Genomic DNA, 14,335 nt, shown 5'->3' with positions numbered 1-14,335 from the left:
TTCAAAATGGGGTTTCCATCAAGTCCACATTCAGTGCCACTCGAAGTCCGGAGCTTCGGTGATTTTTACGTCAAGCAACAAACAAATCCAACAATAAGCAAGCAAAATCCGCTCCAGTGACCGTCGCACTGCCCTGACTACCTGAGTGTCCGAAAGGAATCCTTTCAGCGCGAGCGGGTCTCTTGGACTCGAGGGAAGTTATCACTCTGAACCGTCGCCGTAGGCAGACTCGTCAAGGGCTAGCGTGGGGGCCGGTTGCGCACGTTTGGCAAAACGTTTGCTGCCGGATGTCGAGTTTGGCAGGCACGCAGCATAATAGAATGTTGTGAGTGGCGGTTAAGGTAGACTGATGTCCCTCGCGGCCACTCAGAGGAGCTCCGGTCATTTGGATGGCGGACATAACGGTGCGTGGAGCGTGGCGTCCTCAGCAGTGCTAGCGGCGGCGTCATCTCCTTACTCAGCGCACGGCTGCAATGGCCTCCCTGTGCCGGCCATCCTTCCGGGGCTGGGCTGCGGGAGCCCAACCCTGCTGCAAGGAGGCTTTAGGAACCCCCTCGACAGCGGAACCGCGAGCGGCGCACCGCCTTCGCACGCTGCCAGCGTTAGCAGCAGCGAACCCTTCCTAATGACGGACGTGGACTCTGGCGCGCGATTGAACTGCGGACGCAGCACTGACGCAGCCAGGGCGGCAGAGCTGACGGCGCCAGCACCTGGCGCGGCGGCGCTCTCTAGTGCCGCTCCCACTGCACAGACCTGTAACATCACCAGTTGCAGCAGGTGTACCACTCCTAGCAGTAGCAATGGCACCAGCAGCACCACTATTCATAATGCTATCAGTGACGCGCGGCCAGCCGCCGCGGCGCTGCCGCCTGCAGGCCCTTGGCCGGCCGACGGCGCCGCCAGCAGTGGCAGTGACAGCAGCAGCGGCAGGGGGGTGCAGCAGCAGGGTTGCAGCAGCGCAACATGCGCCACACATACATATTCTTCAGCCAGCGAGCTTACGGCAGACTCGACCACTGCCTTGAGGAGCTGTAACGCTCCAGTGGCATTGAACTGTGCGGCAGGGCGGCCGGCGCCGGTAACCGTGCCGGTGCCCCTCGCGGTGCCGGGCTGGGTCGCAAGTCAGCCGCTTGCCATCGCGGCGGCGGCGTGCGGCCGCGGCGGGCTCACAGCAGTGGATTCTCCGTCGTACGCAACCACGTCAGAAATCCAGATCCAGCCTCTTGCGTCCGGCAGCTCGGTTGAGGGCGCCCCCGCTCCCGAGCTGCTGCGGCCGCGGCCGCATCGGACATCTGCACCATCGGCGGCGGCGGCTATGCCTGCTTTCGCGGCCACATCGCCAGGCGTAGGGGAGATCGCGATTGCTGCAGCAACGGTAGCAGCAGCAACAGCAACAGGCGCTAGCTCTGGCGCTTCGTCGGCTGCTGTGTCCACATCAGGAGCTGCCGCCACATCTGCTGCTGCTTCGTCTGCTGCCGGTCACGCAAGCCTTCCACCCGAGTTTGCGAGACGCAGCAGCGGCAGCGTAGGCACCGGCGCTCGGGGCGCGGGAGGCATGGGTGCGGGCGGCATCTACCGGAACGGCGTGCTCCGGGGCGGGAACGGCGGGAACGGCGTCCTGGCGGTTGCCGCTGCCGCAGCAGCAACAGCAGCAGCAGCCAACCTGCGGCACCAAGCCTCGGGTGCGTCGCTGCCAAGCCCCGGCGGCGCCGCTTCGCCGGTGCAGCTGTCGCCGGCGGCTGAGGCTCCAATGCGGCGCAGCGGCCCCGGGGGCGGCGGCGGGGGCGCGCAGGCAGGGCTGGGCGCTGGCACAGCGCGTCGAGCTGCCGCCGGGGTTGCCAAGACGTCGCAGATCACACACCAGTTTAGCACTGCACAACGGTGCGCCGTCGTATGCGTGTTGTTGTCGCAACGGGATACACTAGTGGGTTACGCGCATAATGCCAGCCCTCTCTCCTTGCGTTTTCGCTGCACACGCAGCTGAACTCCTTGCGTGCCAGCGTTGCATGCGGCCCCACCGCCCCTTTAACAGCATCCTCAACGCCCGCTGGTCTCTGCTCTGTAGGCACAAGGCTGCGGCGGTCATCCAGGCGTCGTGGCGCGGCTTCCGCATCCGGCGCCTCTACCTCCGCCTTATCGTGTGGCGCGTGCAGACGCTGCAGGCCGCCGGCAGCGAAGGCGACCCGCAGACCAGCGGGGGCGTCACGGGCGCCGTCTCGTCGGCCGCCGCCGCCGCCGGCCAGAAACGCGGCTACCTGGTGTTTGCGAGGCGGAGGGTGAGTCCAGGGCGGTCCGGCCGCCGGTGCCGGTAGCGGTGCAACGTGCACAAAACGCAGTATGCTCATGTTGGCATTATTGTGGCATGCCTTTTAGCGCAACGAGTGCGCCTGGCTTGCCGCCTCTCCAACTCTCTTCCCGCCGTCATTCTTGCCGCCGGCGCAGTTCCTGGCGCCGGTACCGCCGGAGCTGCCCGAGGTCAGCAGCTTCACGACCTGCGGCCGGCCGGCGCGCCTGATCGGGCTGCAGCGGAGGGTGTGGTTTGACATGGGGGAGCCGCCCCGGGCCGCAGCAGCAGCGGGGGCGGCGGCTCCGGCGCCGCCGCCGACGCTGCGGGTGCGGGTGCCGCGGCGGGCGGAGGTGGACGTCATGATGAGCGAGGTGGGCGGGGGCGGTCCGTGGACTGGAGGGCCGCATGGAACTGCAGGGTCACGGGGCACGGTACCAGCAACTGCCATAGGACCCATGTCGCACATGCACAGGCACCGCGTAGCAACTGCGTACTCCTGCCGTGCTCGCACACACGCACACACACACACGCACACACACACACACACGCACGTCTGGCAGGCTTCGTTTTTTGTGGGTTTTTAAGCGCACACACAGACACACACACCGGCGCCGTCTGGGCGGGCTTCGTTTTGTGATTTATCTTTACACATACACAGGTGGAGCGCATCCTGGCGGGTGGCTTCTGGCGGGACGGCGGCGGCGCGCTGAGCTCGGCGGCGGCGTCTGAGGCGGGCTCGGACCAGGGCCTGAGCATGTACATGCAGGCGCGCATGCGGCAGGAGGAGCGCGAGGCGGAGGAGGCGCTGCAGGTCAGCGGAGAGCTAAGGGCGGCTATGCTTTTGAAGCGGCAGACGTCTGTGGCTGTGGGGTCACCCAAGTATCTGCTCCTCCTCCGTGTCACTGTCTGCCGGACATCGGTCATGCGTCCGCCGCCCTGGCCACCCGGCCACATAGCTCGTCTGCCACCGCGCGTGTCCTGAACCTTCCCCTCCCAAACGCGTGCACGCTCCCCGCCTGCCTCCCGCAGATGCTGTCGTTCGAGCCGGCGCACGACCTCATGCACAAGCTGGGCAGCCTGCGGGAGCGCACGCTGGAGACGCTGGGCAGCCTGGGCCGCACCCTGGGCGGGGCGCTGGCCTCGGCGGCAGGTAGCGCCGGCTTCGGCGCCGGCCGTGGGCACGGACACGGACATGAGCCAGGTACCGGTGATGCAGAGGCGGGCGTTGTGGAGGGCGGCGGCCGGGGCGGCTGGGGCGCGGGCCTGGCGCGCTCGCTACCGCGAGTGCTCCACGCGGCAGCGGCCGCGGCCAGCCTCCACACGCACTTGTTCGGCAGCCTGCCGCGCCACGCCCAGCACCACGCGCACATGCAGCCCGCCTACCTGCCGCTTGTGCCGCAGCCCGGGCTGATGCAGCTGCACCCCAGCCCGCTGCACCAGCACCTCTTGACCGGCTACGGCCCAAGCACCGGCGCGGGCGTCGGTGTCGGTGTTGGCATCAGTGCGAGTGCCGGCGCCGGCGTTGGCGCGGCTAGCAGCAGCGTCGGCAGCAGCGTCAGCAGCATTGGCGGCGGCTGGCTTGCCGGCTTGGGCTCCATAGCAGCGGCGGCGGGCGGCGGCTCCACGGGGGGCGGCCAGCTGGGCGAGCTGGAAGCGGGCTGGGAGCTGCGCATGCCGCTGCTGACGGTGGTGGATGCCCAAGGCAACGCGCACACGGAGATGCAGCTTAGCGCTGTGCAAGTGCCGCTGGGCATCAACCGGCAGCGCTACCGCGACCGCTGCCACGTAAGCCGGCAGACCTTGTAAGGCAAGAGACGTCCTGACATGAGCGACGGTGACTGGTGAGGTTTGGCGTGTGAGGCGTTGTTCAAAGTGCTGTGGAGAGGTGTGGTGAGGTGCGAGTGGACGCGCGCTGGTGGTGTGTGTGTGTGTGTGTGTGTGTGTGTGTGTGTGTGTGTGTGTGTGTGTGTGTGTGTGTGTGTGTGTGTGTGTATGTTGCGTGTGTGTGTGTTTATGCACGGCCGCAATGGCCGCTTGGTGCGCTTTATGCTGTGGGCAGGTGCAGGCGGGGTTGGGGCGCTGGTAAGCGTCGGTTGAGGTCATTGTATAGCAAATTTATATTCTAGCAGCCTTTGGGGGCGGCGGGTGGTGGGATCCTTAGGAGCCCCAGGTTTCGACTTATTATTTGGTCCGCTCCGCTCCGGTAGGTGCAGGGGCGAGACTGCTTGACTGCCCACTTCGGAATCGCCGTGGTGTCGGGTGATTCGGACGTCACCTTACGATCAGGACCCAGGGCGCGCACTGGCTACATACGGTTTACAGTTTCGACGTGACTAGGGGTCACACAGATACTCGTAACACACCGGGTTCGACGACATCAGCCGCAGCCTGGTTGCAGAGTGCAGGGCTGTAGGGTGCCAAAATTGTCAATCTCGTTCTGATTTAACCAAGTTGAAGCAATTTGATGCCGAGTGCAGCTGCCCGGCAGGGAGGTGCTCGTGTATCCAGCCATTTTTAGTGGCGGTGGTGTTGGACGATGGGGGCGGGGCCCGTGGATGAAGAGGAGGGAGCAGTTCCCAACGACAAATCCCGGCCTAAGCCCATGGTTTGAGGAGTTGTCAGGCTGCAGTTTGTTCAGCACTAATAACCTGCACCATTCCGTATTTCGCCGGTTCTAGGTCAAACACACATTGCTGCTTCTTGTGGGACGGCGAGTGCGAGAGAGCCTCGAATGCCCCCGGGTCGGCTGAGTCGTGACTACGCTGCCGCCGTCAGCTCCACCGGCCGCCCTGGCTGCGCCTGCACGACCAGGCGGACAAGCAGCTGCAGCGCCTGGGGCGGCCACCCACCGCCCCCCCCCCCAGCTGCAGCATCGCCAGCCGCGTCACCCGCACCGCACGGTGCTGCCACCAGATGGTCCAGAGGCCACGGCCGCACGCGGGCATCGACAGTATGCCTTACACCACGTTTATGCCCCAGTGGCAGCGTGCCAGAGTACGCCGCCACCAGAATGCCACTAGTGCTACTAAGGTCTGTGGACTACGGTACGGAATTATTCACTGTTGGTCCAGACGCCCACAAAAACGTGCCGCACCACCTAACATCTCCCATGGACGCGGCTCCCTGCGTACACTCACTCGTTAACACTCGACAGCCACTCTCACTTCAGACGGCAGCTCTTCCTTGCATTAATGCATCAAATCAGCGAACGAAACGGTAGTAAACCCCATTCAATACACCCCAACGTATGTATCCCGTGCATAGTCGCAAGCCTGAAGCAGCGAACCCTCTAACGAGCTGAGTACGACCTTCCCGACACCACATCTAGCTCACCCGTACGCATGGCCGCGGCCCTGCATGTTCCACTAGGCCCCTATCTGCTGCGCGAAGCTGACCTACGAAATACGTGTTAACTATGCGCAATGTATGGTACACCGTCCAAACGCCAGGCCGCTCCTACTCCTGCAGCCTGCTCGTCAAGCCGTCCCTGCACCATCCGCCTCGCAGCACTCCGCGGCTCAGGACGCATGCTGCTCCGTCACCGACCACGCCAGCATCTCTCATCGCCTCGCCAACGCGCATACATTCTGCTGCACTACACCAGGGTGGTATTGCCTAATTCCTGCCTGTATTGCTGCCCGCTTTCCTGCCCGCGTGTCCCCTGATCCGTCATACTCCTCACAGCTCAGAAAGAGGACTTCCGCGCATAGGCGCCCGCCGACCGGCCCGGCAATCGGCGTGCGTCACGGCTGGCTGACAGCAGCAGCGCCACGGGTGTGTCCAGGCCGCCACTCTCCGCCTCCTGCCCCTCCGCCGCCTCGCCTTCCGCCGCCTCCGTTGCCCCCGCACGGCCCCTGCCGCGGGGCTTGCGGCCGCCTGCCGCGGCCTGGGCCTCCGCCGCCGCCGCCTGCTTGTCTCCGAGTGCGTCCTGCAGCTTCTTAATGGCGTGCCGCACGCGCGTGCCTTTCCGGGGCACAGACTTGGCCGGGCCGGCGAGCTGCATGGGCATATTGCACATCACATGTGCCGAGGGAGTGACCACCGTGCAGCATGTGGACTAGACGGGAGGGACCATTGTCGTGCAAGCTGCAGCCTGGTCGTTTCAGTGCCAAGATGCCAGGGCCGCACGCACATGCTCAAGACGTTACCCCGATTCCCGCAGTGTCAGTACAGAGCGCTGGCAGAGACAACACATGACGCGGACAAACGCGCAGCTCACCTGCAGACGGTCTGCCCCCGACGCACGCGGCTGTGCGCCCTCCGCCACCGCCGCTGGAGCGCCCTTCCGCCCGCGCGCCACCGCCGCCACCGCCGCCGCCTGCGCGCTTGAGACCGTGCCAATCGGCGCCGCCACGGCGCCGCCCGCTGCCTTCCTCCGCCGCCGCCTCCCGCTCGCACCAGCACCTCCAACACCTCCAGCAGTTCCGCCCGCTTCAGTTCCTGCAGGCTGCCCCGGATCCAGATCCAGATCTCCCACGCCCCGGATCAGATTCGGCGGCACCTCTTCCAGCCCGAACTCGCGCCGTATGAGGGCGCTGTCCTCGGCGTCTACCTCGGCCAGCACGCCTTCCACCGCCGCAGCCAGGTCCGTGCTGCGCATGAAGTACTCCTCGCTGTCCAGCGCCAGGGCCGAGCCGGCGCCCTCCGCAAAGTCGTCCTCCTCCAGCATCTGAGGCGGAAGGATCGTGACGAAAGTAGGAGGGTTAAGGGAGGACCAGTAAGGGCGAGCTGCCAAGGTGGCACGGCCACGCCCGTGTCAACCAATTTGACAGATCGCTTGCCTCCTTTCCGTTGTAGCTGCTATCCTACATTCTCAACCCCCTCCCCGTCCACCCCACACACCTGCACGAAGCGGTCATCCAGCGAGCCGCCGCCGTCGTCATCACCGCCGCCGCCGCCGCCACCCGCTGACGCTGAGGCGGGCGCCTCAAACGACTTGATGCTGGTCGCGAACCGCCGCGCCGCGTCCGCGTTGCGAATTCGCGTCATGCTCCAGCCCAGCTCCGCCGCTACGGCCTCGTCCGTGGGCGGGCTGGCTCCGGGCTTGGTGAGGCGCAGTCGCGCCGACACCAGCGCCTCCACACTCTGCAGCACGCTCAACGGCAGCCTGCGGGGCGGGCGCCGGTCGCGGCTGGTTAGCCCACGAAGGCACGCACCCTGCCGAAACACCACTACTCCAGGCATGTGCACACGCACGCTCTCACGCCCCCGCCCGCCTCCCTACGCAACACCCGGGCATCCGGCCACGCTTGCCCCCGCGCCCTCCCCAACACCACAGCACCCTCCCCCCGCACCCCCAGCATCCCCACAGCACGCGCCCCGCGCCCTGCGCCACTCCACTCACTGTAGCGCTGTGGACTGGCGCGAAAGCGTCTTGCGGATGCTCATCCGGATCCACCAAGTGCAGTAGGTGGACAGCCGGTAGCCGCTGTCGGGCCGGAACTTGTGGATGCCGCGCATCAGCCCCTCCATGCCCGCAGTCAGCGCGTCCTCAAACGCCAGCTCGTAGCTGCCGTCGTGCCCGCTGCCGGCGCCGCCGCCGCCCACGCCGTTTTTGCAGGCCCACTTGGCGCACGCCACCACCAGCCGGTAATTCTTCTGCGCCAGGATGGCGCGGGCGCGGTTGCCGGCGTCCAGGCGCAGCCGCAGCGCGCTGCGCGCAGGGAGGGCCACACGGCGGGTCGGGGGGTTGAGGCAAAGGGCTGGGTCGGACTGGCAACGCGGCATCACGCGCCCACCTCGCCCCATTCTACAGGTTGCGGGCGCCCAGCATTGAGCCATCACATGATACCGCCAGCATTTACTAGAAAAGTGTGTCACCGCTGCTCACTCCGTGCCTCTCCCGCCCATCCCCCGCCTTCCCTGCCTTCTCCACTCACTCCTCGTCGCAGTGGATGGCCTCCGCCAGCTCCGCCAGGCGCGGCGGGCGGCGCAGCAGCGAGGTCATGATGGACTGCAGCGCCTGCAGCTCCATGAAGTCCTGGGCCGCGCTGGCCAGCTGCTGCTCCTCGGCGGGGTTCAGCAGCGAGTCCCGCTGGAAGCCCTGTAGCACAGGAGGGCATGTGCAGGGAGCACAGGCAGTGGAAGGCAGCGGAAGGTCGTGGATGGGTGGCTTCGTCGGGCTAGCCGTCCGGGGCCGCGGCAGGCGGGAATTAGGTAGGCCGCAGCTCATCGCTTGCTGCCCCCAAGCAGGTGCGTACTGTAATGCGTAAACGCCTGCCAGGTACAGTCCCCCTCACTGCTAGTAAGCAACCGCAGCCCTGTGCGCCTTCTGGCAACACCGCACACACGAGCTCATAGGCCCCAGCTCTCACCCCCATGAACTTGGCCACCGAGTTGCCGCCCTTCGCCTTAAAATACCCGTTCTTAGGCAGCGCCGGCGACGGCTCCACAGGCGCAGACTTTTGCCAGATCTGCCGCCGCCGCTGCGCGCGGTCACCCGCGCTCGCCGCCACCACCATCGCCCCTGCCCCCGCCTCCTTGTCCCGTGCAACTAGGGCTGTAGAGGCCGCGCCATTCGCTTCGGCGGGAGCCGAAGGCACTGCAGCAGCCTTACTGCTGGCGGCCTTGCTACTGCGGGTGCTGCTACTACTGCTGCTGCGCGCCTGTCGACCGCCCGGCGGCCGCTGCGCCAGCTGCAGCAGGGACAGGCCCTGGGGCGTGGGGGCCTCCCGCCGGGGGCCGCTGCTGGTGGCGGCCGCGGCGGCGGCGGCTGAGGAAGCCGCTGGGCTGTGCGCCGGCTGCGCAGCGGCAGCGGCGGCAGGCGCGCTGCCAGTTGGGCCGGAGGGGTGCTGAGGCCGTGTCCCAAGGAAGGGCAGAAGCTCCTGCGGAGCAGACAAAGACAGTTGAGGTTTGGATGAGAATCTCAGCCATTACAGGCGGCACTGGTTACGGGGCGGAGGCGAACGGTCGCGAATGGTCTGGAAACGCTCGCGCGACACGACGTTTGGTACCAAACGTCGTGGGCAGCGCGGTCCCACCCGCAGCCAGTATACGCATTGCCCTGGGAGACCCCATACGTATGCGTTGCGCTCTCGCCACGTGCGGAATGTAATCTGCCCTACCTGCTCCACCTCGAGCAGCAGCGCGTCCAGCTCCGCTGACAACCCCGCGACGATGTGTGCTGCCGTCGCGTCGCTTGCAACCATTTCCAGGACTTGCGGGGCTGCACCCGAGGCAGCGTTTGATGGCATTAAGTCGCCCGCAAAGCTCCCTGACGCTGCGCTTGGCGCTGGCGCTGGTTGGAGGTCTGTGGCCTCCGTCAGGGCATGCGACGTCGACGTGGACTGTGACACCTGGCGCCGCTGATACGCGAAGTTGACATCCAGACCCGACAGCTTCGATGGCATCTCTATCGTTACCGCAGGCGCGCCCGTTTGCGCGTGGTGCCCCGCGACCACCTGAAGTTTGTCTGGCTCCATCGGCAAACGCGGTTGCGTGCTCCGAGATAGAACCATCGGGGCCTTAATCGCTGTTGCAGAAGGTGTGGACAAAGCCCGAGCTGGACGTGGAGATGCAGCCGGCTTGCCGAGGCCAGGCGCTCCGGACCCAGCCGCTGGCAACTGGGTGCTGCCTGTTGACATTTTGCTCGACATCGTGACTGCACCAGAGTTAAGAGTAGAGGTGGCGACTTGCTATGCGGTGCGGGCCGGGCACTGCTGAAATGACATTTTCAGTCAAGCAGAAGCAAGAAGGAGAACCGAAGCAGGGACAATAATAGCAAGGAATTCGAGACGTTGTTAGAATGAGACAACAGCCGTTGCTGGAAGTCTTGCATGGAGCAGCAAACCTAGTTTTCAGGACAACAGGAAACCAGACCGATCGATTGCTTTTTCAAGGTCTTGTAATAACACATACACATTGTATCAAGCCAAGTAGGGCAGAACCAAGTTGGACAGAAGCACCTCACGCTGCAGACAGCAACTATGAAGAGCAAACGAGATAGAGAGGAACCTTGTTTTATCTGCAACCACTATCATGATGTAGGTCCGCCCTGGCTTGGGATGCGCGCGCATCGCATCTCCAGAACTCAGCACTCAATATTGGTGCCACTCCCCCAATGATGGACCCTCAGGTGGAGAACGGAGAGCCGTGCACGGTCTGCGGGCACGTCATGTCTCAGGCGGAGCGGAAGCAACTGGAGCCGAGCGTGCTGCCCACCGCTGTCATCCCCGGCAGCCTGTACCTGGGCAGCTATGACACTGCCTCACGCTCCGAGCTGCTCCGGGCCATGGGAATAACACATATTCTCAACGTGAGTGCTGTTGGGGTAGCTGTCGTAGCGGCATTTACGGGGCAGACTGGACGGCTGGACCGATGCGGTCAGGGCCCGTGAGTGAGTAATCAAACCCACATCCAGTGTAGGCGCCAGAACGGCCATCCCTCGGTAATATGCTTCTGTATCACTCTTCCACTGGAATCCATCGGAACAACTCCATGGAATGACTAGAACTAGACGGAAGCGTGGGCGCTCACATAGGTGCAGCGTGGGCTTGGGTAGGATCGTAGGCCCAGCTGTTCTGTTCTGTTCTTGTGTAGCCCACCCACACCTTGCATACTTGTTGGCCGCAGACGTGGCCCAGCAACGCGGAGCTGTTCAAAAACAGCTTCAAGTACCACACCGTGACCTCCACGCCGGTGGACTTCCAGGAGTGCCACGACTTCCTAGGTGAGGGCGATGCAGTGCATGGTCGGGGATCAGGTTGAGGGCTATTGATCTGGAGGTTGTTTGCGGAGGGGCGGTTCGTTAAGGGTGGAGACACAGGGTCCACACTTAAGCTCGTTGCGCCCACGCTTACCTGAGATGCGCTGCATTACGCATCGTTGCCACTGTGCATGCCTGGTCGTCGTGAACCTCGATCGCCTGCTGTGCCATGAACCGCGCCCTGGCCAGACATGGTCCTCAACAAGGAGCAGAAGGTGCTGGTGTACTGCATGACGGGAGTGTCCAGGTGAGGCAGGCAACACATAAGGCCATTGGGTAAGAAGGCCACAAATAATATGATTGAGGGCAGCTTGTTGCTGCAGCTGCGGCAGCGGGCGGTACGGACACGGGTGTTAGGTCGGGGCAACCGGGTGCTGTGCGGTGCGGTATGCAAGCGTGCTGCTTACTTGCCGGAGATGTCGGCTGGCAGTGATTGTCATTTTCGTTGAAACGCCTTTGGCCTTAGCACGTCCATAGCACGTCCATAGCACGTCCAGAGTGTTGTAACAGAGGATGCGCAGTAGAGAGCAGTGGTGCGGCACAACGCGCCGACTCTATGCACTCTCACCGGTCACCTGCTTGCCCTATCGTGCCAGATCACCGTCGGTGGTGATTGCCTACCTGATGAAGAAGCGCGGGTGGCGGTTAGCGGAGAGCTACAAGTGGGTTAAGGACAAGCGGCAGACCATCAACATCAAGGAGGGTAAGCGATCGCAAGGGGATGCGCCCGAGTGCGGGATTCGCCGTGCTGCCTTTCAGCTTGCAGGCGAGCATGGCGTGAACAGATAGCATACTGGCCGTGCATTGTAACCAGGGGGTGTGCCATAGCGTTGGCCCTGATGCGCGTGCATGTTCATGTATGCCACTTCAGCACCTGGTACGCCGCCGTGATCAGCTGATGCGTATGTGTGCGGCTCCCACAACAGAGGACGTCAAGCGCCTGCAGGAGTACGAGGTGCAGCTGCACGGCAGCTGCTCGGCGCCCATGGGCCTGGCCATTCTCAACAACGGTGAGTTTGAAAGGCCAGTCGCGCTGCAGCACTGAGGCTGGGAGGGGGAGGTGGTTGAGTGAGCATGCCCGGGCCGGAGTTGGCCCAATGCTACTTGGGGCGCTCGCATATAGGGCAAGGATTGGGGCGCCCTAGTCGACTTTCTGTCCCTGCCCATCCCGTGGCTCACTCCTGGGTTCCGGTTTTATTGCCACAGGCCCGGCGTTCGGGCAGCAGCCGCAGGCAGGGCCGTCGGGGCAACAGCAGGAGCAGTCGCAGGAGGCCTCTGCGCCGTCAACCTCCGGGCCCGTGTTCGGTGAGCAAGTGATACGTATCGTATGTGACGAGAGTCCTTGGGCAGTTTGCGGATGGCACGTGGCAGAGCCACATCCAACTCCATTGGCTGACCGCGCGAAGCTAGTCTAGTTCGTGGGCGATAGCAAATGCTACTTTTGCCGTGTGTTGTATTATCCCCTGATTGCAATACTTATGGTATCCGACCATTCCTTGTTTTTTTTTTGCACGCACAGGATCCGCCGGGGCTGCACCGGCGTGGAGCCTGAGCAACGTGACGGCGCCGCAGGGCTTTCGGTTCGGGACAGCAGCTATGCCGGGGCCAGCCGGTCAGTCAACACAGCAGGAGCGGCAACAGGCGTCGGCGCAGGGGCAACAGTTCGGATCGGCGGGGCCGAACCCCTTCGCACCGCGGCCAGCAGCTGCTGGGGATGGCGGCGGCAATGACATGGAAATGTAAGGGAGGGGCAACTATTGCGGTGGCACGGAATGCAGGGGATGTATTGCGCAATGGGTGAATGTGGTGTGTGGGAGCGGCTGAGCGATGACATTTGGAGTGCTCCCAGCAGTTGTCACGCAGAGGTGAGGCAGCACGTTGTCCTGCAGGTGGATGGTGCTTTGTGCGTATGAATGTCGGGACGTAGTCTTGACGTAGTCTTGACGTAGTCTTCTGTTGGCCAATCGCGTGCCCATCTTCCGTGATGACGCAGCTTTGTACGCTCATAGCTTAGATGCATGCAAGAAAGGCACACAATTCAGGCTGCAACTGGCGTGTGTTCTGGGTGGCGCGGGGAGTTCAGCATGCATGCGGGTGGTGGCTGATCTTCTAAACAACTGGAAATCGGGCTGTACCTGCCTAAACCGCTCCCAGCTACACCCGGGGCACGACCTTACGTCTGCGGGACCTTTAGTTGAGGTTGGTGGACATAGGGTTAGTGTGGGCTGAGCCCGTTGTGCGCGTGCTCATGGAAATTGCCACTTCTCACAGACTGCAGCTGCGCATGTGCACTGAAGCTCTCCTGCATTGAGCCGTGGTGCTGAGATAGCTGCAGGATTCAGGATGCCGATGGCAGATGTGTCAAGTGGATGCAGTAGGGTGGACGATGAGTAGGCGCTCTTAAGGGAGCCCGGGTCACAGCGAGCGGACGGCGCAATCCTTCAAAGCTACCTGTGCTCCGCTCAAACGCTCCTAGGGGTTATGGCACAGTGAGGTCATGCAAGGACAGACGTAATCAAGGACACGTCTGAAGCAGGAGTGTCGGCATAGTGCGGTATCGGTTGTGCTGTTGTGCACGCTGGACGCCAAGCCGGCTCCGCTCCAAGAGCTGGCATGGGCCGAGAGCCGTTGCAAGCATGCCATGGCAGAAATATTGCAAGCACGGAGCATCGCGTGGAAATGGACGTGAGCAGCAGGTAGTGAGGTAGAGGCGTGCTGTGTGGGCAACGGGGCCGGATACTAGTCCCTGGCCAGGGGTCCGGCTTGTTGCTTTTGCGTTTCACTGCGCACATTGTTTGTGCAGCATAGGGGCAGAATGGCAGTGGTCATGGCACACGCGGGTGAGAAGATGGCCACAAGCTCTGAGCCCCTGAGTCCGGCAGCAGCGGGGCCGCGTGCGCGCATCTTGACAGCGGAGGGGGCGGGAAAGGCCATGTGGAGGAGGAGAGCGCAGCGCCGCCCAAGAAGCGGCGCAAGCGCGCAGGCTGAGGAGCCGGCTGGTGTCTAGGTAGCGGTCCGCGGTGGGGCTGGCAGGGCATGCGTAGCAGCATGACAAGCAGTGCGGCTGTTGACAACTGTGCTTCGCCTGGCTGCGGTTAGCTCTGCTGTGGCATCGCGATTGCTAGGCACCTGGTTTGGCTATGCGCCTGTGGAAACCGACCCGGCTATGTCCGGGCGATGAGGTTGTTCGGCCTCAGACTGTGGAGGGGCTCAGCCCCTTTTCCCACGCCCTTTTCCCGTGACCGGGACTGTCCCCTCTGTAACATCCGCATTCTTTTCCCGTGACCGGGGAACACTTGTCGACGTGTGAATCATGTAAGAGGAAGGGACTACGGTATTCACCA

At 63.8% G+C, this 14,335-nt stretch overlaps 3 protein-coding genes across 3 annotated transcripts; 2 read left to right on the top strand and 1 right to left on the bottom strand.

The window, feature by feature from the left end:
• The first annotated feature begins 60 nt into the window (after window positions 1–60).
• On the top strand, window positions 61–5,026 carry CHLRE_03g193450v5 (uncharacterized protein). Its single transcript, XM_043061212.1, has 5 exons — window positions 61–1,881; window positions 2,066–2,276; window positions 2,443–2,658; window positions 2,946–3,098; window positions 3,317–5,026. Exons 1-5 carry the CDS (start codon window positions 350–352, stop codon window positions 4,091–4,093), a joined length of 2,889 nt encoding a protein of 962 aa, XP_042926341.1. The 5' UTR covers window positions 61–349; the 3' UTR covers window positions 4,094–5,026.
• A 206-nt stretch (window positions 5,027–5,232) lies between these two features.
• CHLRE_03g193400v5 (uncharacterized protein) lies at window positions 5,233–10,020 on the bottom strand. Its single transcript, XM_043061211.1, has 7 exons — window positions 9,352–10,020; window positions 8,602–9,111; window positions 8,167–8,330; window positions 7,632–7,940; window positions 7,130–7,394; window positions 6,507–6,956; window positions 5,233–6,284 (listed from the first exon to the last, which is right to left on the bottom strand). Exons 1-7 carry the CDS (start codon window positions 9,706–9,708, stop codon window positions 5,973–5,975), a joined length of 2,367 nt encoding a protein of 788 aa, XP_042926340.1. The 5' UTR covers window positions 9,709–10,020; the 3' UTR covers window positions 5,233–5,972.
• Window positions 10,021–10,133: 113 nt separating this feature from the next.
• On the top strand, window positions 10,134–14,266 carry CHLRE_03g193350v5 (uncharacterized protein). Its single transcript, XM_001693203.2, has 8 exons — window positions 10,134–10,269; window positions 10,362–10,541; window positions 10,859–10,955; window positions 11,181–11,238; window positions 11,588–11,694; window positions 11,918–12,001; window positions 12,198–12,296; window positions 12,511–14,266. Exons 1-8 carry the CDS (start codon window positions 10,213–10,215, stop codon window positions 12,732–12,734), a joined length of 906 nt encoding a protein of 301 aa, XP_001693255.1. The 5' UTR covers window positions 10,134–10,212; the 3' UTR covers window positions 12,735–14,266.
• The last annotated feature ends 69 nt before the right edge of the window (window positions 14,267–14,335 follow it).

Source organism: Chlamydomonas reinhardtii, chromosome 3 (genome assembly GCF_000002595.2).
Source record: "Chlamydomonas reinhardtii strain CC-503 cw92 mt+ chromosome 3, whole genome shotgun sequence".
NCBI classification, from domain to species: Eukaryota; Viridiplantae; Chlorophyta; class Chlorophyceae; order Chlamydomonadales; family Chlamydomonadaceae; genus Chlamydomonas; species Chlamydomonas reinhardtii.
This window is presented reverse-complemented; position numbering and strand designations above follow the sequence as displayed.